This window comes from Micropterus dolomieu, linkage group LG09 (assembly GCF_021292245.1).
Source record: "Micropterus dolomieu isolate WLL.071019.BEF.003 ecotype Adirondacks linkage group LG09, ASM2129224v1, whole genome shotgun sequence".
Taxonomy (NCBI): Eukaryota; Metazoa; Chordata; class Actinopteri; order Centrarchiformes; family Centrarchidae; genus Micropterus; species Micropterus dolomieu.
This window is the reverse complement of record NC_060158.1, coordinates 17410839-17433446: the sequence shown is the minus strand read 5'-3', so window position 1 is coordinate 17433446 and position 22608 is coordinate 17410839. Positions and strand designations below refer to the sequence as shown.

The following is a 22608-nucleotide window of genomic DNA, read 5'->3' as shown; positions in this document are numbered from 1 at the left end:
TTGTTTATTATATATAAATTTTTTGGCAGGCTTGTATGGAGGACTCATCCTGACAAATTCAGAAATTAATACAGAAATAAATAAATGCTCAATAAATAAATAAGCATCCAATTAAATGCACAAAAAAATAAAGTAAATAAATAAATGTAGGCAGTAATTAAATTATTCAAGGAGACATAAATGTAAATATCTATTTTAATTAGCTTCTTTACTTATTCATCTTTGTAATAATTACCTTATTTGTTTATTGTCCATTTTAATCTTCAACTTTATTTATTAATTACTTATTTTTTAAATGTATTTATTTATGTGTGTGTTTTTAATATTTATGTCTGTTTTATTCTTCCGTTGCATTTTCTACCCTATTTATTTCCCCAATGGTATTTATTTCTGCCTGTCCTTTTTTTACCTTTTTTACCATTTCTGCCTCATTATGCAAATGAGGAAGGGCTGTTGCCACGTTCCATTTACCTCGAAGTTGGAGGTCGGAGCTGGGAATGACATCACACCCGAGTTGAGGGCGTTCCAGTTAACAAGTCGGAAAACCTTGCCCGGCCAGCTGTTGTTTACAACTAGCCAGGTTAGCTTAAAAAAATGCATTGTGCGATATTTACTCACACTAAACACTGTAGCAACACGTCCACAGACAGCTGTTGGACCGCACTTTGATTACGAACATTTATATGAGTCACAAGTACACAGAAGTGCTAATAAATAGTATAAACTACAGCTTTCACTAACTGTTGATACTCCGACAGCCATCTTGGATCACGAAGTCGGGGTAGTGCGGTTCTCCCGACTTCCCGAGTCGGAAATCCGACTTCAGGGGAACGCCCCGTTCCAGTTGAAAGTTCCAACTGGGAACTCAGAAATTCCGACTTCCCGTGTCAAATGGAACGCACCATGTGTCTCAACGGGTGAGCTTCTCCCCTATTGGTGGACCAGTCAGACGGGAGAGCTCTAGGCCTTCTCTACCTGCACACATCAACAAGCTTGCACCTCACAGAGTCAGATGGCTTCCTTCAGTGCGCTGAGGTGTTTAGAAACTGTATTTGAAGACAATACTACCAGCCATGTCTTCCTTCACTTTACGTGTGGACGCTCTGACAGTGTGTTCATATAGCGACTTATACGGACACAGAAATGTTGTTGTTTCTGAGAGCCACATGGTCTGTTAGCCGCAGCTAAATTTTGAGTGCACTCCTATTCGAGTATTTACGGTAAATGCTCCTACAAGGAGCAGCTCCTTGCTCTGCTGTTATCAGCTGCTGTTTCAACAAAAACGCCATTCAGGATGAAAATTCAACCGTGGGGTTGTGTCGAGAGATGCAGTGACTTAACCAGCGGTGAGTAAGAAATATTATGAATAGTACATGTAATTTGTTAAGCTATGAGGAGAGTAAAAGTCCGTTAGCCGCTAGGCTAATTTATATAGTGTTAATATCATATAGGCTAAAGCTCTTAAGCTAGTGGTGGTGACTAACAATCTTGACAGTTACCATTAAGAAGAATTTTATGCTTCTGTTAAATGTGATTGCTATTAAGCCATGTTTTATGTGTGGTGGTGGAGTCAATTTAAAGTAAACTTAACTGAACTTAAATAGGCTAGTTACTGTACTTTTATATCTTGCACAGAAGAAAGGAGGAGCCTTGTGGAGAACATAAACATATTCGTCAGAGAAGAAGAAGAAGCAGCAGGAGGAGGAGAGCAACAAAGAAAATAATCCCCAAATAATAAAATAAATTCCTTTTATATATCCCCTTTGATGGCTTGTTGTTTATGTGTAGATATAGAGGAAGAATGGGACAGAGCACACATTTTATCGTTACTGTGTGTTAGAGCATGGGATAACAGTGGGTACTTTTAATACAGCTCACATCCCTAATATTACTGTATAATTATCACAAGTGGAAAACATTCAAGATTTTTTACAACTGTCAGCACAGTGTATTCATCTTGTGTAATGAATGAAAATAAATAGGCCTACTTGGCTCCTCTCTACTTTGACATTTAAGATTAGCTGCGTTTGATCCACCTTCATACACATCATGCACAACTTGAGAAAGGCAAGTTGTTTTCCGCTCCAGCCTGCCTAAAAGAAAAGCATTTTTGGGATTAAATGGGCTTTATTAGCTGCTGCATTGCATGAAGAACTAAGAACAGGCCCATTTCTCAACTTATTATTCTAAATCATGCAATGAAGAAGAACAAATACATAATAAATCCTGGGACAAAATCTGTCCACAAATATTGTACAGCATGTAGTCTAATGAACAAGCCTTGTGTTATAGCTGACTGAGAGTGAAATGTTTCATTTTTTAATTCATGTGGTCATAGTTGTCCACAACTCAAATCAGAATTTAAGGAGAAATGTTTTATACCACCTCAAGAAGACTTCCTATCAGAAAGATAGGAAGGTATTTCAATGTACAACTGCAGCACTTAATTTTTACAGTAATTTCCCTGACATTTTTGCATTTTACTTTTAATAGACACATGTAACAGGTTTTAGACTTCCTGTGAATATAATCCAATTAATCTTATTTTCATACTATATATCTGTTGTGTAATTTGATAAATTATATTGTATGTGGTGCTTGCATCGCGTCCTATTGAGACTTCATTGCCCTCTTCAGATAAGACTCTGAGACTGCAACATGTGTCTTTGCAAAGAGAAACAGACAGAAAAAAGTCTCTAACTCAGCTCACAGCTGTGAGCTCACTCTGCACCATTAAAACTGAATTTACCATACAGAATTGAATACGAGTGCACTCCAGATCTAGCTGCAGCTAGCTGACCATGTGCTTCTCCCTATACTGCAGTTCTGTGTCCATGCATGCCGCAAACTGAAAACACTGTCTGTCATAGCGTCCACACGGGCACAAGGGAAGGAAGATGTGGCTGGTAGTATTGTCTTCAAATAGAGTTGCTAAACACCTCAACGCACTGAAGGAAGCCATCTGACTGTGTGAGGAGCAAGCTTGTTGATGTGTGCAGGTAGAGAAGGCCTACAGCTCTCCCGTCTGACTGGTCCACCAATAGGGGAGAAGTTCACGACTTGAGACACAGCGCTTCCTCATTTGCATAATGAGGCAGAAATGCATAAAGAAATGTAAAAAGGACAGGCAGAAATAAATACCATTGGGGAAATAAATAGGGTAGAAAATACAAAGGAAGAATAAAACAGACAAAAATATTAACACACACACATAAATTAATACATTTGAAAAAAGAAGCAATAAATAAAGTTGAAGATTATAACGGACAATAAATAAATAAGGTACTTATTACAAAGGTGAATAAGTAAAGAAGCTAATTAAAATACATACATTTATGTCTCCTTGTATAATTTAATTACTGCCTATATTTATTTATTTACTTTATTTTTTTGTGCATTTAATCGGATGCTTATTTATTTATTGACCATTTATTTATTTCTGTATTTATTTTCTGAATTTGTCAGGATCAGTCCTCCTTGAACTATGGCTTTGATAAAATGGGGGCAGTGTTGTACCCAAACACACGGTTTAAATTTTGACAAGAGCAGCCTGTGGAGGGAGTGTAGAAAGGGGTAATGAGGGGGATTTTGAAAGGTTGTCGACAGGGTAAAGCCTCCTGGATGGGTCAGTGGGGCTGAAAGAGAGCGCAAAGGCAGGGTTTCACAAGGGAGCTGAGATAGTTTAGACAGATTATTAAAGCTGTGACATGGAGTTGGGCAGAGTTCCCAGTGAGCTCTCTGACTCAGCATACTTCAGTTTCCCCTAACTTCCTTGTGTAGATCACAAGAATATCCTTTGCTGTCTAGCAAGGAGTGATAAAGGTCCTCCAAACTATTTCACTTCCTCAGGTCTCCATGGCACTTAGGTTTGGCTTCTACATAACACAGCCGTGTCTACTTTCTCTTATTTTTTGCAGCTTGGCACGAAACAAAAACTCAATAAGGATATGATATGTTTCTATTAGCTTGTTGGTTTTTATAGGGGTTTGTTTTGTTTCTCTGGTTGCTGTGTTGAAATGTTTTCCTACTTGGATACTTGTCTTTCTAAGGCTCTATAGGAGCTCGTGTCCAAAATTGAAAGTCCTGGATGTCTGCATTTATGAGGCTCATACGAACCAAAGTTGACCTCAGCCTGGGTGGAGTAAACATCTGTTTTTGTGTGATACAGATGGCCTGTTGAGCGCTCAGTCTGAAATGAAGATGTCATTGCCTTGCTCAAACAGTAAATGTTTAATTTGGGCATTTAAGCTCTTAGCTCATAATCAGGGGTCTTTTGTGACAGTGTAAACTTTGACTCACTCTGTTGGCATAAATTGTGGACTGTTCTGATTCTCTAACATCAGAGGTGATTGGGGGGGAAGTGAAAGTGTGTGGTGCATTTGTGGTAATCAACTATTTTCTGACCGTCTTTGAACAGTATTGCATGTAACAGTATTAAACGCAACACTGAATCTAACTTGACTGTAGAAGTGATAACATGATTTGATGCGTTTATTTTTTCATATTGAGACTTCCCTCTTGGTCCTTTCCCATGTGGTGTGTGTCACGTCTCTCATAGGTTAGCTGCTGCTGTGACAAGTGTGGGACACGGAATAAGACTTTGTAAAACATTAACGCAATAGTTCAACATTTTAGGAAATAGACTTATTTACCTTCTTGCCAAGAGTTAGATGAGAAGATTGATACCATTCTCAAATGTAAGGCTACAGGCAGTTAGCTTAGCTAAGCATATCCAAAATCCACCTGCCAGCAACGGTAAAGCTCACTAATTGACACATTATATCTTGTTTTTTTAATTCGTACAAAATCTGAAGTGCAAATGCGACAAGTTCCTCCAGGAAGCTGTGTCCAATAAGTGTGCGTGTTAATTTACTAGGGATGATCTGGATGCATGATTTGTCTTGATTTGTACATGTGAATCTTAACTTTTTAAGTTAACCGCGGCAGTCATTTTATGTTTGAATTTTGCCGCTTTTTTCACTGGCGGACCTGTTTCCTCTTTTCTTGACAAACGCCTACTTCCTCCTTCAGTCTGTCTCTCTCTGCACTCTTTTGGTCGCAGTTTTGCCTGAGGTGAAGCACTGCACAAAGTTGCTGTGAAGTCTTTGTCTGCGGCTTATGATGCTGAAGGCACTTTGCTTGTAGGCAGATACTAAGGTTGCTTAGAAAACAGCTGCCTTCTCTCTCTACTTTAAGCAGTTGTTTATACAAGAAGCAGGTTGATTTGGAGAAGAACTAACAAGCCTGTTGCCTGTCAAGTTTTCCGGGTGAGTCCCCACGCCTTCATAGTGTTTTTTACTCTTTCTTTATAGTACACAGGATGCAGAAGGCCTCAGGGTGCGGTTGTCTGCACTCTCCTGCCTCCTCTCCTCTCCAGTGTGTCACCGCTGGGCATGAATGTTGTGGTTAGATGTTTGCAGTCCGGAATAGTGAATGTCTTACTGTATATGCTTGTTGGCTGTTTTGAGATGGGACTCTGTGCGGCTTTTCCACATCCAACCCAGAGAAGAATGGAAATGTCAAAGAACGGATGTGTTTTAAGACAGTTGAGCATTGTGGCCTCATGGTTTGGAGGGGATGGAAATGTGGTTTCAGTAGTTTATGATTTTGGAAAGGAAACTTACACAGCTGATAAATCAGGAAAGTAATTACCTGGTAATATTACTTGGTTCTTTCACAGTACACATTATGGATTAGTTGTCTGCCTGTAGGACTAATTTCGCCCTGTATTTTCTTTTCCTCTGGCTAGTGTCTTCATTTTTTGTCTCCTCATCTCTAAATGTTCCAGCGTTTTGATTATCTGGGTTTACAGAATACCATCCAAGTGCCTCCTAATTGTTTCTGACTCACATGTTTACCTCAAATTGCTGGCTTGCTCTGCTCGCAACACCCTATTTAGGCTTTGCTTGCACTTGTTCAGCAATACACTGTAGCTCCATGCTTCACTTGTTCTCCTGTGTGTGCAGATTTATGTATCCAGACACATACACACAGTCAGTTTAGCTGTATGCATTATGTGCAAAATATAAGTGCAAGAGTCCCCTTGGTGTCCTCTTAGCTGGCTCACAGTCTCAGTAGGAGGTCAGTGGGCTGCTGTTGAGAGTTAGAGTTGTTACGAGCTGCAGGTACCGACATTTGACAGGATATCCTGGTTGCAGCAGTGAGAACCAGGGCGGGTTTGTGACACGAGTCACACAGAGAGAAGTTGTGATGCTTGTCGGTCTAATCTCCAAACTGCAGAGGATGCCAAACCGAATTCATTAAAAAACATATCCTCATTTGATGCTTTGTTTGTTTGTGGGAGGAACACTTTTTGGTCCAAGTGTTTTCTTGGTATATTGTTTGGATATAAATGCGTGTAAAGTCTCTTAGAGCCTGGCACTTCCTCCTTTGGTTGAATCTAGAAGCCATATTTCTAAACTGTGACCCCCGCCTTCCTCCTTTTTCCTTTTGTCTTCTTCCCTTATTTGTAGCTGTTTTGTCAGGCCTTTGTCTTAGAGCCAACAGCTTTTCCTGTGGGCCGGGTGTTGGGGTGTGTGTGTGTGTGTGTGCGTGTGTGTGTGTGTGTGTGTGTGTGTGTGTGTGGGGTGTGTGTGTGTGTTTGTTTGTATGTGTGTTGGTGAGGGATTGGGCATTTTTAAGATACTTAGTTCAGTGTACTCTTTCTGTCATGTTTAACTCTTGGAACCATGTTTTGTTTTTGTTTTTATATTCTACATTAGCAATTCCCAACCAGGAGTACCTGTACTCCAGGGGGTACTTCTGCAATTGCCAGAGGGTAAGTGGAAAGATTTTGGAGTAGCACAACTAATTATATTATATTACAAAATAGAATTTTACGGTTTGAAAAATCAAAAGAAATGTCCACTTATTGAGTCACTTGTAACACCTGAACAATGTTGCGGTTATAAGTCTGTGAAAACTAGCCAACCATTGAAAAAGATAGCTAAAAGTATTGATATATGGTTGAAACGTTAAGCTTCTGCCAGTGTTAGCAGTACAAATGCAAACTTAACCAAACCAACCTTAACACTGAAATTTCATCCACTAACATCCATTATTATATACACTTTTATATTATTAATAGAACTAATATCCAGTTTAATATCGTTTGCAATCAACACATTTAGAACATGATGGGTGGTGTTGATGAGGCAGTGCTTGAGATCATCTGAGGGGGGTACATCAGACAAGTTCTACATGAGTTCTAGGGCTGAACGATTAATCATTTTCAAATCGAAATTGGGATTTGAAAGAACACGATGAGTGTATCGTGAAGACGGCGTTTAAAATGTAGTTTAATAATACAGCCATCTGAACGGTTTTAAACAGTCATACAGTTATAGATTCATTCCGTTGTCTTCCTTGTGTGACAGATATGTTCGCCAATCACAGGCGCCATGCGCCTCTTGTAACGGTCCTACTCACCAGTCAGAGTGGGTTTATTGTTGATGTATGATCGGGAATCTGCAAAAGATGTTTTATTTTGAAAATTGACCGTATTCTCTATGCTGTTCTGTGTCTGACTTCCTTCCTGGTTCATCTGCTCTGTGCTGCTTGACATGGCTTCAGTCAAAAATACACTGGCAGTGAACATTGAACTTTTACAAAACTTCAATTAAAAAAATCACAAATTGAATCGTAATTGCAATATCTGGCAGAAAAATCTCAATTAGAATTTTTCCCCAAATCCTTCAGCCTTAATGAGTTCTACACTCCAAAGGTCTACCTGGACTTAAAGAGTAACTTAATGCCCCCCCTTTAAAAAATTTTTTTTCTGACCTCCAGTGGTTTAACTTCTCACCTTATTGCAGTGACATACTTGTGTACTCCCACCCATCAGTGTGGTCAGAGGTGAAACAAGCAGTAAAACACTGCTTTTCAGATTGATGTTAAGTTAGTCTTTGAGGGTGTGCATGTGTATTTCACACATGCAGATACTTCTCCTCAAGGGTATAACATGACCATTCTGTGGTGTGTGTGTGTGTGTGTGTGTGTGTGTGTGTGTATAGGCATGTGTGTGTAGGCGTGTGAAGGCGTCATGCTCGGAGCAACAATAACTCGGTCCTCTGCACCATGTTGGTGGCCTTTTGTCTCAGCTCTCAGATAAAAGACGGTGCTCTTTTTGTAGTCTCCGCGCGCGCACACACACACACACACAGGCCCCTGTGGCTAGGCGGGCCCTTTGTAGAGGCATCAGATGAAGCACTAGAAGGGGTGCTATTGAAATCCACCCAGCACATAAGTTAATACAGACACACCCACACAGGCATAGGCACCGATGTCTGCATAATAATTGTTGAAGTCCACATAATAAAGCATGACTCTCTCCAACACTCAAAATGCGCATGATATTGTGAAACTTGATGGTTCACACACACTTTAAGCACCTTAGCAGCCCCATGTGCAAGTTTAAGAGGATTAATTGTTACGCTAAGAAAAAGAGTGGCCTCATGCTGTTGCTTGCTTCATGGTATGTGCAAAAGGGGCTAAAAATTATTCTTTTTTTTTTTGTTGCTAGCATATTTGGTGTCACAAATTTGTTTACATGCTGTTGTTGTCTATGACAATTACAAATTTAGATTTGCTCAAAATCATAATAATTACAGCTTGTGGGTATAAAAATTAGGAATATCAAATTGTTTAGAAAATGGAGGGAGTCAGGCTTTCTTAACTAAACTTTGCCCAGCTTGGGGCTGCTCCATGAGGTTGAGGTTCTTTCTTTATTTACGATCATTTTTCATAAACTGTAGAATCCAAAAGTAGAATTTTGTCATCAGAGGTATATATATGACCTAGTGTCAGTAGCTTTTATAAAGAAATCTTCTGTAAACTTCTTACCGGGGATTAATGAACGGTTCAAAGTAGAATTGGAGCATTCACTACAGAGACAAGAAATTATGTTAGATACGTATTTTAGCTTAGCTTTAGCTTTAACCGTCACTTTTACCGTTTAAAATGACAAAGGTCACCTACAACTCCAGCAGAGTGATGCGTCTTCTCTGAATTTGAAGAGTCATATTCTTCCACTTAAACTTTCATTCATATCTGATCAATAATTTAGGCTTATCCACTTTATAGTTTTGTACCAGGGCCTCTAGTATTTGGACCAAGTAGTTCTCCAAAAATAAGGTTTAGTAGTTAAAACTCTATACACGATACATATTTAATCAACATTTAGGTTCAGACCAAAAACACTTGATGTGACAGGAGAGAACATGAGAAAAGAGGCATCAATAAAATTAATTTGTAGTCTGACACTTAAATGCATCATGTGTCAAAATTACTCAGGGAGAGCCCATGGGAGGTCTCAAGAGTGGTGTTTAGCATGCATCAGGCCGCTTAGACTGCTCCAAATTAAGTGTCAATTAAATGCAAAAGCCTGAGGTCATATTAAAATTAACTAAAATTTAAACTTTGATTTAGTTTTGAAAAAAGATATGGACTTTAATATTTGTAACCCACAGAAAACAATCCACAAATGTGTACTAGGCTGCGCAAATATTTCACTATCTACAAATATGTCTTTTCACATTTGTAATGTGTAAAATCATATCCACAAAAAGTGCAATTTGCACTGTTAAATGTAAATCTGTACACACATATTTTAATTTCACATACAAAGTGTTATTTACTCATTTTTGGATCTATTTTTACACACAAAACAGTTTTTGCAGATTTGCGTATCATTTCCGTCACTTTGTGGGTCACACTACGTTTGTGACTTCCTGTTTATGCATTTGTGGAATTTTGTCCAATCTGTACCACAGAGATCTGTAAATGTGAGAGCAGTTTACTAGCTACACCAGCAGGTGGCAGTAGCGACATTGCCTCTCATGGGTTGTAAGAATATCCATTGCAGTACCCAAGGTCATCTGTAGGAGACAACAAGTTCTGCTTCTGCTGGACCACTCCGTCTAAACTTTTCTGTACAAGTGTACATAGTTTACTATTGAATACTTTTTTCACTGTATTTGTTTTGGATTTATATTTAAATAAATAGACTAAATTTGAAAGTACTGTTGTACCTACTGTTTGTTGGAGCGGTTGTAAACCCTATGTATAAGGTTATGGTCCACAAAATTACAGTCGGTGTCCATTTCCCATTGAGCTTTTGCGTGAAAAACTGTATTTTCTGTAAGGCTCATGAGTAGGGCTTACATGACACCTCAACAGCTCCATAAGACAAGTAGCTACTCAGAATATTGTTATAGATTTAAGACTGAAACAGAGTCATTTGTTTAGTAGACAACATGAGGGGCAATGTTCACTTTATCAGACTAGCCTTATTGCAGCTAATAAATGAATAGCCATTTGCTAGACCACCAGGGGTCCTTAAAGAGGTGGTATTAAACTTTTTGGCTTTATCCCTCTCCTTTTATTGAGTTATATACCTTTTCTGTGCATGTAATAGGTTTGCAAAGTGAAAAAGCCCAAAGTCCATCCCAAAGGGAGTTCCCATCTCCCAAAGAAAACACTGCTCTGAACTGCCTAAAAACAGCTCGTTTGTAGTCCAGCTGTTTCCCTTTCATCCCTGTGACGACACACTTTGTATGTGAAATTAAAATATGTGTGTACAGAGTAAATTGTACATTTTTGCACGGTGCACTGTATTTTTGTGGATATGATTTTACACAACACGAATGTAAAAATGTATGTTTTGGGTAGTGAGATATTTGTGTATTCTTTTTTTTTTTTACAGATCTCCGAAGTACACATTGGACAAAATTCCACAAATGCGTAAAAAGGAACAAATACAAATATAACATGACAATTGACAGAAAGCAATCTGTAAATGTGCAAATCTGTTTTGTGTGTAGAAGTCACTCTATATTTTTGTGGATATGATTTTACACAAATGTAAAAATACATATTTGTAGATAGTGAAATATTTGCACGTCTTATTACACATGTGTGGATTGTTTTCTGTTGGTTACAATATTAAAGTCCAATAAAATCTTCCATAAAAAGAAGGATGACAATTTAGTAAACGTTATAACAGAGGCTTTTCTGTGCTTAAAGTCTGAGGTTCTTCAGGGCAGAGTGCTGGTTGGTCACACTGACATTGTCCGTAAAAGAAAACTGCTGCCTCACGTTCTGTCACCCCATCAGGAGCCCCAGGAGGAGCTGACCCCCCCCCCCCCCCCCCCCCCCCCCCCCCCCCCCCCCCCCACTTCACAAATTTTTAAATTAAACTTACTTAAGTGTTAAACTCCCTTAAATGCAGCATATAGTTTCTTTTCACTTTGTTATGAAGGAATGTTTTAATTAACATTCTCTGAAAGCCGTTACATGCAATTAGAACGGGGTGTTGATGGATTCTTTAGTACAGCTGGAAATAAAATGAGGCAAATGCCATTAATTCCACAGTTATACTGTAGTATATATGACTTACACTCCAGTAGTACACCTCTTCATTTTATTTTGTGAAACTACAGTACATGTTGTTTTGCACATTACTTATACATTCATCCTATTAAGTTGTTTTTAAATTCACTTCCAGGTACGGTATAGGAAGTGTTAAGTTAAACTTCCAGATACCCTGCTCTGTATCTTTCTTTCTCTAATCCTCTTTCTCTCTTAGTCTCTCCTCTCAAATTTGTATATTTCTCTGTTTTATCATCTTTTCTCCTCACTTGCTCTGTTTTGCCTTTTTCTTCCTCTCTAGCTGCCTTGTTTTCTTTTCCTTTTTGGATTTTCCTACTTATTCCCTTTATCTTAATCTATTTTTAATGTCATTAGTTCGTGTTTACTGCCTGTTTCTGCCTTCCTTTAATCTCCATTACCTCTCCGTCTCCTCATGTTCTCTTGAATTTCTCGCCTTCACAGCTCCATCTCCTCTCTCTTTCCCCTCCTCCTCCCACTGCAGATGATGTGACCCCTCTCATTACACATAATTAATTATTGAGGTGAAACCCAGCACTCTGCTGTCCAACAAATCACAGGCATTCTCTCCTCCTCTGTTTCCTCTCCTCTTACACTGTCCCCCCTCTTTATTGATGGTTTTGTTCCTTAATTTCGACCTCTGGCAGCAGATCAGATCACAGGTTTCTGAGGGTAACATGAGATCTAGTTTTTTTCCACTCTTGTGGAGCTAATCCTGGGGAATTCTGGCCACCGTAACCCAGCGGCACATGCCTCTCTGTTTACGGCAGGTGGTCAAATGCTTGAAGACAGATTAACTGCACATATTCACAAATTACAATACCTTGATGGAGTGGTTTTATGGTTTTGGCAGAACATTATTGCATGCAGTACATTAGTGCAATTAAACCAATAGAAGGATTATATGTGTGTGTTTGTGTGTGTGTGTGTGTGTCAAATGAATAAAAAAAAGAGTGTGGAGTCTGTTTAATGGTTTTCATTGCCTGATTTATGGTCGTATTTGGTCAAATTCTGCAAAATATGTTCTGAGGAGAGAGAAACTTGGCAAGAAATTGAGAGGAGATTGATGAAAGCACTAAACGTCGGATGTGGTGGACAAAATTAATGAGCAGAGGAAAAGGGGAGAGGAAGGAAGGGAGCGGAGTCAGATTCTGAAAAACTGTTCTTCTGCAAATAAACAAGATGGAGTGAGCTCTGTGTCCCGTTAGCTTGTTTAACACTCTGACAAAGTGAAAAATAAACACACTCACTCACGCTCAACTAAACCAGGTTGCAGAAAATCACCTGCTCTGACATGATGAGCTCTGATAGCAGCTAGCTCGACTGCAAGGTTTCATATACACTGTAAGGAGGTTGCTTCGAGATGACAGAGTGACAGACTGGGATTTGACACACAGCCCCCCAGGCTATCATAAACACTCATGATGACATGTAGAGAGTATATGGAGACAAAACCACACACACCTGAAAAATATCCCAGTGTGAAACCTTATTGCCCAGAAGTTGTTCCCTGGAACAGTATGTGTCGACTGCAGGAAAAACATGTTGATCAAATGAGCGCTGGACAATTTGGAGCCCGGCTCATGGTGTGCTGGTGTGTTGAATCGCCGTGTCTCTCAATTACTTTTGAGCCCAATTTCAAGGGATTTGCTGTGGTTGTCAGAGGTGAGATAGGTGTGTCCGAGTGTCTCCAATCAATAAGCCTCAAGGCCGTCCGTCTGAGTCATCTATAGTTCTCGGAAGATAAGGTGCTCAGTACACACACATACACACACACTCGCTGTCTTTACTGGAAAGCCAAATCCTCAGTCAGAAGGTTTTGTCTTTTGACTTCACACACAGACACATATCTATTGGTTATGACATTATTGCACTCACCAAACTATTTGCTGAAATGTGGGAACCCAGCAGCAAAGTCTGACCTGGCAGGAAATGAGCAGACAGACAGCCAGACAAGATGGAAATAAACATCATTTTAGCCAGAACACTTTATTTGGAGTTAAAACATAAAGGAGTGACCCTCGTTGCACAGAACAACTGTGTGCGTGCTCATATGCAGTAAGTTGAACCAGTGTGACTGAGTTTTTGATGAATTTTTACAATAAAGCCCAACAAATAATGGATTTTAGAGGCCAATGTTGATGTTTGCAACATTCAGTAACAATATATCTGCCTATATTCCATTATAGTTTACCTCCCAAAAAAAAACGTTTTTGATAAGAACTCCTTGAATATTTTCATTTTTGTGTTTTAAAGAATTGTGACCAACATATATACTGAGAAGGATATTTTGCAGTTAAAGAATAAAATAATCAGTGCCCTCTGTTGGGTAATGGAGTCACAGTTTCAAAACTGCCTCAAACGTATCTTTTCCATTCCTCTGCTGCAGTTTCACGTTCCTCATCCGGCAACATATAAACAGAATATGCAACGATAAGCGAAAATTGACCGATATCTCGTCCAGGAGATGTACAACAATTTACAACAGATAGCTTGGGTATTATTTGTATTGTTTTCCTTAATTTTCTCTTCAAAATAATTTTGACTAACCAGCGTGCTTGTTTAAAACCTGCCTGAACAACTTTCTGCTCATGATTTTTGTTGGACTTCTTTTTAGTATTACATTCCCAAGTCTCTTAGTAAATACAGTTTTAGCACTACTGATAAATGGGAATAAACCCACAAACACAAGGTGTCATAAACTAAGATGAATCTTAAAGTTTGCTTTTTTTAAGACAAAAGGTCTACATCCATCCTAGCGGGTCTGTGAGGCTGAACTTAATGGACTGCTGTTCCTAACATCAGCATGCTGACAATGACGATGCTAACATGCTGATGTTTAGCAGGTATAAGTGCAGCAGAGGCTAATAGGGATGTCAGACTCACTTGACCTTTTCCCACAAATTCTATAAATACATACTCTTCTGGGTCATGGCTTTTATATATCATCTGTGTTTTCACCTCTTTTGACTCTGACCAATCTCCAGTTTCCAATATGCACCCATAAACGTTCAGAAGAGTGTGGGGGTGAGAGACATGCCCACAATACTGGTTTAAAAACATGATCACCCACCAGCAAAATGAAAGAAACGCTCTTAAGGTCTCATGGAATTTTTAGGAGTTACTTTTAGCAAAAATGTTGAGACTTTGTACATGTGGAAGACCTGCCCTGAGAGACAGATAAGCCCTGCATTGATATCTGATGGGACTTTTACTGTGCTGAGTGTCGGTCCGTCCAATAGCTGCTGAGACATTTCATTCAAACCACAAATGTGAACCTAATGGAAGCACTAGATGAAAAGTCAGAGGGTCACCAAAGCTATTCCAATTCATCCTGATGAGAACATAAATGTCTGTACAAAATTTCATAGCAATCCATCCAGCAGTGGTTGAAATATTTCAGTCTCTGGACCAAAGCGATGGACCAACCGACTGACATTTAAATTCCTAGAGCCACGCTGCTATAGCATGGCTAAAAATCTTGACAGTCTTCCTCAAGAGTGGCAGCTTTATAGCTACCATTGACTACCTCTCAACAGTATGTCTTCTGTCAGTATTGAGAAGAATGAATGGTCTGTAGGATATAACAGGATGAATCGGTCATTCAAGTTGCATGCACTTGTCTGTATACATGTTTGTTCCAGCAGTTAGTCTTTTAGGTGTAATGTTTGCAGGATTGTGCTCATCCAGCTGTTCATATGTGTCCGTCTCTGTGTTTCCTTTCCATTTTGTTCTCTCCACATCTCTTTCACCTCTGTGTTTATTTAAGAATTGGGGACCAGAAGTGAAATTTTCTCTGCATAAGGTTACAGAGGGGAGAGGCAGAGAGGGAGGGAAACGGAGAGATATGCAGCTGCAAGGCAAAGTGCCTCAGAAAGTATTTAACATATATTACAAAACCACTCTAATCTTCAATGAACATACTCGTTCATATTTCAGTGGTGAAATCCAAAGCAGAGGGGTGGAGTGAGTCATATTCGGGGAGTTGTGACAAACGTGACTTGAGTATGACACGCACTTTGGAAAGAAAGATACATCCACATCTTGAGCTATTGATGCAGCGGCTGCCATGGCAACAAGTCCTTGAAAAAAGGCTATGTGGATCATTATGGGGTGACTCACACACAACGCCAGGCCAGTCTGGTTATGTGATATTATCTTTAAATTAATACGCACTCACCAAACACACACATGTACATGTGTTCTGGACAGGAGCACACAGGTTGCAGATATGCACACACATTTATTCACTCACTATTTGGCCTGTGTTCTTACACACATGCTGTAAATATCAACATACACAATTCTGCTCAATAGTTTTCTCCCAGGAAGTAACCCAAGCCTGTCTTTATGCATTATGGATTGAGATTAAATATGTAAACAGGCTTCTCCACCAGGAACTGGGATGATCCAAGCTAGACAGGCTAGAAAGGTAAATTATTGATGCCTTCCTCAGTCGGTTTTGGGGATATCTACGGTACATTTTCCACTTGATAACTGTGCAGTGGTGGGTTTCATTAGACCCCCTGTAAGCACACACGTGGCTTTACCTAGCTCCCCTTGTGTGGTTCGGAGGGACTGTGATGTGGCTATTTTTCCACCATGGGGCTTCTAACTGGCTTATTTTAGAAACCACAGGGTTTCAGGTCAGTCCAGCTGCCTATTCCTCTCTCAGATATTGTGCTTTATATGTTATTTTTTTTGTGCCCTCACAGGAGTGCTGTGCACAGGCCAGAAGCCAGGGAGGAGCCACCCAGGATTACGTGTTCAATATTTGAGTGTGTGTGTTCGCATGAAAGAGGAGCATTGGTGTGTCTGTTGCTATGCATATAAACCAAGGATGCACATGGTTGCAAGAATCAGGGTTTTGTTTGTGTATTTCAATTGCGTTTTGACCAGTGCAAGACAGAACATGGCAGCTTTTATTTCTGGTGTCTCTTAGCACCTCACTTCTGTCTCTGACTGGAAACTGAATGTCAAACTAATGCTCTTATCTCACTGTTTCACCCTGTCCCTCCCTGTCCTCTCTCTGGCCATTGCCTTTGCCTCCAGGTTTTACTTTCCTTAGCATCTTTCGCCTTGATTCCTCCCCCCTTCTTTTAAAAGATTGATTAGGTATTGCACCATAAAGTTTGGGGTTTGTGCAAGACAGATACTTTTTAAACCCCATACTCAAGTTTGTTTAGAAGACTTAGCTATAGCCTGACTAAGACTGTATTTTTGGTTTTTTTAGGATGAGAGAATTTTAAAAACATCTGATAACAATAAATTGGCCCAAAATTCACTCAAACACATTTAAATAACAGTGATTTTTGATATTGAAAACTTCTGACCAAGGTACTGTATGTACTGTGCAAACCTTATAAACAGTTAAAAATGAAACTTGTCATCACTGTCTCTTAGACAAACTATATAATGGAGGCTAATATCTGCAGATATATCGGTCAGTCAAGCTCTACTCTAAACCCAAGCAGAGAAAGCTCATCCAGAATGACAGAACACACTACACAAATGTTTTCAAAGGCTGTTTTGTGCTCCCCATGATAATTAAACAGACCTTTTTGTTTTAAAACTGGAGGAATACCCCTTTAAGCGAGTGGAAATTGGCAGAGGAAGTAGCTCTGTACTTGGTTAAGCTGTTGCTGTTGAGTCTCGCTATTGTGGTTAAAGTGCTGCCACGTAACTGCCCTCACTTCAGTGAAAGAGAGATGGAGCTGCTTTGTCTTTCAAACTACGAGAAATCTTGCACTTTCATTACTGTGTAAATATCTAAAAGGATTCCCACATTTCACCATGGAAGTCAGACCAAAATGCTGCTGCGTGGTTGACTAAGGTGAGGCAAGATCCCAGTGAAACGAGTGCAAACTTTTCCATTCACTCACCTGCTGTGACCTCATTAGCAGTTAAACTTTGATTTGAATTAAACTCTTGGGTGCATCTGCCATAGCGGCACGTCCTAATGTTCTGTGTGTCAACAGCTGCAAATTAAATTAGGCTACCGCTGAATAAAAAAGTAATCTCAGAGGACAAATAAAATCTGTTTGTCTGCTTTAGTTTGTGGGTGTTAGAAATTTAGTGTGTTTGAATACAATTTTAAGCACCGGTGATCTGCAGGAATTTGCATGAAGTGCTTAGTTTTTAAGGTCAACCATGATTTTTTGTTTTGTTCTTAAACTGGAGCATGTTTTAGCTGATGACAAGTGATGGAAGGTTTTGCATCTGTGGTTTCTATACTAGCACTGATGATGGACCCTGATGCATTGCAGTTGGGCAACATGACTTCAGATAGTTTTGGGCATGATAATATAAGGGGCAAGTGTGTATATGTTGTGTGTTTCTGCACAAATAACAGTAACCTGGTGTAAGTTGGTCTACACTCAGCTTCTAAAAGTTTAAATGTTGTATGAAAGTGAATAATTGGTTTGAGTTGTTCCAATGCTTCGAATGCAGATGTGAAGTAATCCATTACCGAGTGCTGCACTGTACTCATCTCTTGTGCATTTTTCAGCACTTTCCTTGTTGACCTTTTCTCTTTAGTCATATTTAATATTCTTTGTATGTGGGGGAAACTAATGCAAGCAAACATCTCGAATAACTAGCCCTAGTTCATGACTAAAGTGCCCTATTTTCTGTCTCTTTCCTCTCTTTTTATTCCCATCCACCTCTGTTTTCCTTCATCGCTCTCTCCATCCCCTCCTTCTCTCCACTCTTGTCCTACAGGTTTGGATGAGCTACCTCCAGTAGTAGTGACAGAGGTGTGAGGCAGCGAGACCCACACCAAACACCCCACCCCCGACCCCTCACACCACCCCGCCAGCCATGCCGCCGCCGGCAGACATCGTCAAGGTGGCCATTGAGTGGCCGGGGGCCTTCCCCAAGCTCATGGAGATAGACCAGGTAGGTCTGAGCACAAAAAATGCGCATTACAATCCACAGAGACCAACATTTTTGTCTGTGTGACACTGTGCAGGTTTAAACACCATCAACAAGGTGAATGTTTTGTTTGAACACAGTATTCCGCTGTTGTGTATACAATGAAAGTAGATCAAATGTGTGCGGAGCTGGCTGTGTCTGGAGAGGGTGGGCGGATGTGACCAAGGGATGATGCATCTTTACATTGTACCTAACTATAATACTCATTACTCTAAGGAAGTGCCTTGATTAAAGATGTTTAATAGGCAACACAGCCACAGCTTTGGCATAACTTTAAAGACATTACACTGAATGTGATGACGGAGGCCTAAATACACCATAATTGTGACAAGAAACAAGCTACGTTGGTCCAATTACTGTCACAAATGTATGTTTGTAGAATTTCATTTTTATGATTTTGTCATGAAGAGTGACTAAGAAATATTATTTAATGTTGATTGGTCGTGTCAGGCCAATGCCAGATCTGTTTTGGTCACCATTAGGGCAGAAACGATCGATCAGCTGGCCTATGTGCATATAGGGTTGGCTTTTGATAGCTGGTCCCATTTTGGATCCAGTTTCCGGTTGGCCAAATACGATTAACTTAGAGGCTTACAAATCTCATATAGAACCTTTTATCTCTCCTCGCCCCTTTTTTTTTAATTGGCAAAAGACAATGTGTAAAACAGTCAGGCTTCTCATTTTAAGCTTGCCCTGACCGTCAATTTCAATGGTTAAAATGAAACAGGCTGAAGATTGTGTCAGCCGTAGGTAATTAACGTATGATGGTTAAAGTGAACTTTGCTGGCTGAAAGAAGGTGTTAACACTCTGCCAAAGATATTTTATGCTCATGAACTTAATAGCTTTGATTCTGCATCTCCGGTATTTGGAGCAAGCAGTGCGTAAAAAATAAGCAATTAAAGTAAGAAGGCTACACTTGTTAATACAGTGTAATGATACAGTTCATGTCTTCTGGCACTTATCTCATTTTCTGGTTGTAGCTACAGGTTGTGAACATTATTAAGGCTACCACTAAAGACTCCTGTTTTAGTGTAGATTACAGATTTACACTGAATCTTTCAGTTGGAGTTATTTATAACTTTAATTAACTTAGAGGTTCTAAAAGCTGACTGTAGATTAGAATCGATAAGGAATTTGATACTAGATTTGGATTTGTTAAAATGCTGTCAAACCCCCTCAGTGCATCACTCCAAATCTCATTGGTTTAGATAATGTGGTTGCTGTAAATGGTAGACATTTACAACAATGCTAGTGTGCATTTTGCTGAGACTAATGCAATTTCTTGTGTCAAAATCATTATGCTGATTGCCTGATCAGTGTCTTCTAAGAGAGCAGCTGTGCCAGCACACGGCTCAGATATGAAGCCACAGATAAAAGCCATACTGTATGTCAGCGATCATCAGGGTCTTACAAACAGTGGATGACATGCTGAAGAAATAATTAGTGCAAACTATGACTACCTTGTGTGTGTGTGTGTGTGTGTGTGTGTGTGTGTGTGTGTGTTGGGCCGGAGGGTGACATGTTTACTGTTACGTTGTTTGATTACACACACACTGAGTAAAATGGCCTGTTCTCTGTGTGTGTGTGTGACTCATGGATGGGCTAATGATTGTACACGCTATGAGTCACCGTGGCAACCAGAGCTACGATTGCCCTACTGAATGGATGAACCATTGAATGAAATATTGAACTACGGCGTACATTTGGATCTGGGTTGGGCCATGTGGTCCTTTAAGCACTTAGTTTAGATTTAGTGATGCAGGTTTTGTATATAATGACCCCTTATCAGCAGGGCTTTTGCAGTCTGACAAAAGAAAGTCCTAGGCCTTTCTTTTGTCTTTACTTCTTAAAGCCACCTCTCCTACTCTCCTTCCTCCGCTTTTCTCTAATTCTCTTATCTTCCCCTGTCATCTTTCTCTTGTTCCTCCTATCTGTTGCCTCCTCCTCCTCGTCCTTCTTTGCTTTCTTGTTCCCCCTCTCACTCCTCCTCCCCGTCTTTTGTTGTAACTGTGAAACTTGCGCTGTGGCGCTCTTGTCCTCAACCATCAGCCCCCACCTCATCTTCCTCCCTCTGCATCTCCTCTGTACAATAGGCCCTGCAGCAGCATATGGCTGTCTGAGTCATGCGATGGGGAGTGGGCTTCAGCTGCTCGCGCTGTCTTGAGACCCAGAGAGAGAGAGAGAGAGAGAGAGTGTGAATGCAAATTTGTGTGTGTATTTTTTTGTTTTCGTGGGTTCAACTCTGCATGAGTGAAATCGTGTGTGGGTGTGTTTATGTGTCGACATGCAAACTTGTTACAATTCATGCATGTGTGTGTTTGTGTGTGTGCTGATGTGTTGACAGCTCTGTCTGTGTGTATACTTGTATCCATTTGTATGGAGATTCATGCGTTTATTTCTGAATAGTATGTGTGTGTGTGTGTGTGTAATTACATAAATCACACAATGATTCCTGTATCTCTCCAAATATATCTAAAGCCCCATAGGCACAAAAGTCCAACATTTGTATTGGAATGCTGGGGAATTGGTACAAGTGTAGACAGTTGTAATAAGCATTTTATTGTTTCTGTTTGTCAGAAATGCAATAGAAAATGGGGGTGGCAGGGCTGATGTCTGCAGGTAGAAAATAAGTTTAAAATAAGTAAGAGAATTTAAGTCAAACTGAAGGGAATCGAACTGTGATGATCTGTTTTCAGGCAGCAGGGATACACTATAGGACATGATTTAGTGAGGCAGTATAAAACTAAATAGATTTTATGTTAAAAACAATTTTGGTGGTCATAGTTAAAACAGCTTCAATAGATATTGGGCTGACAATGTTTGGAAGTCCACCACTTTTATATTAGATTCTGCGTTTTACAGGTGTGCATTAGATTATACAGATTACCATATAAAATCTTGTCCATGCCATGTTTAAACGTTTTGTTCTAAGTTTTATTTATAACATACTTCTTTTTTATAACTCATATATTGCAAATGTATGAAGCATTTCTCATCTGATGAATTAATTGTCCCTTCATTGATATACACTATAGTGCGGAGGATAATCACCTGTAAAAATACTAGTTCGGTTTCTGCTGCAGTTGAATGTGGTAGTTAAATCAGAGGAACAAAATGTGTGAGAAATGCAGAATAAGAATGAATTAATACATTTTTTATGGCCTCTTAGGGGAAATGTGTGCACATACATAATTACTCTATAATAGCATCAAAATTTAAAATGAAAGTGAAAAGTGGGAAAAAGGCAGTAAAATGTATCCTTTTTGTGTAGTAATAGTTTAATAGTCTGTAATGAATGTCCAGACAATGCTCAGACATCGGTCCTGGTGAAGACTGCTTGTTGTGTGACTGAATGATTACGGAAAGAAAGAGATTAAGTGTACTTGTTATCCTCCCAGTTAGAAAGGAGACTGTTATGTCAAATAAGAGCAGCTCGAGAGCTGGAAGATGGTTTAGAATCAGTAAACATCAGATTTAATATAATATGTTATGTTTTATTATATTGTCAATTTTTGCATTTCACATTCATTTTTACCAATGAATACTACTCATGTACCAGGTGTGTACTTGGGGGCTGCAGCAGTACAGTGTAGTGGGGCTAATATTAAGGGAGAGGAAGGTATAGCTGAGGAAATATAACCTAAATTTATTTCACATACGAGGAATTTGACTCAGGATTGTACATTGCTCATGATGTGCTTACTTATACAAAAATACCATAACACAATAATAAAATAAAATCAGACACAAACTACAGAATAGACAACACTAATATACACGCTATGAACAAAAAAATATAGACATATTGACAAATAGTGCAGTGATCAGAGTGCAAAGGATGCAAGAGTAAACTATTATTCTCATTATGTACATGATGAAGGTGGACATGATATACAGGTACACATACATGTACACATGTACACAGTGTGATGGAGCATAGTGCAAAGAATGCTGGAAAAAATAAATAAGACCTTTGACCTGAGGTAGGTGTATTGGTATACAGTATATACAATATGATATAGTATGAACAGCACTGAAATAGAGAATGGTGAATAAATAAATAATAAGTGGAAACCAGTAAACAGGTGGCTGATTAGAGGCAGAGTTACTGGGTTATTGCACAGTTCCCCTTCGAAGGGAACTCGAACTGCGATGGTGACGACACTATGGGAACGCCTCTGGGCGTGGCAGGGCTGAACTATGAATGAAACTACTCCAATCCTATTGGTGTTACTAGAACGGTAGTGTGTGACGGCGTAACCGGAGGGGGTATATAAGCACGCCGGCAC

General features: G+C 39.6%; 1 protein-coding gene across 1 annotated transcript in view; it reads left to right on the top strand.

The window, feature by feature from the left end:
* Window positions 1–5068: 5068 nt before the first annotated feature.
* elmo1 (engulfment and cell motility 1 (ced-12 homolog, C. elegans)) overlaps window positions 5069–22608 on the top strand; it is a gene marked incomplete in the record, with an annotated part of 88357 nt that continues 70817 nt past the window's right edge. Inside the window, 2 exon segments of the mRNA XM_046059017.1 lie at window positions 5069–5267; window positions 18106–18282. Of these exon segments, the coding sequence (XP_045914973.1) occupies window positions 18205–18282 (78 nt within the window).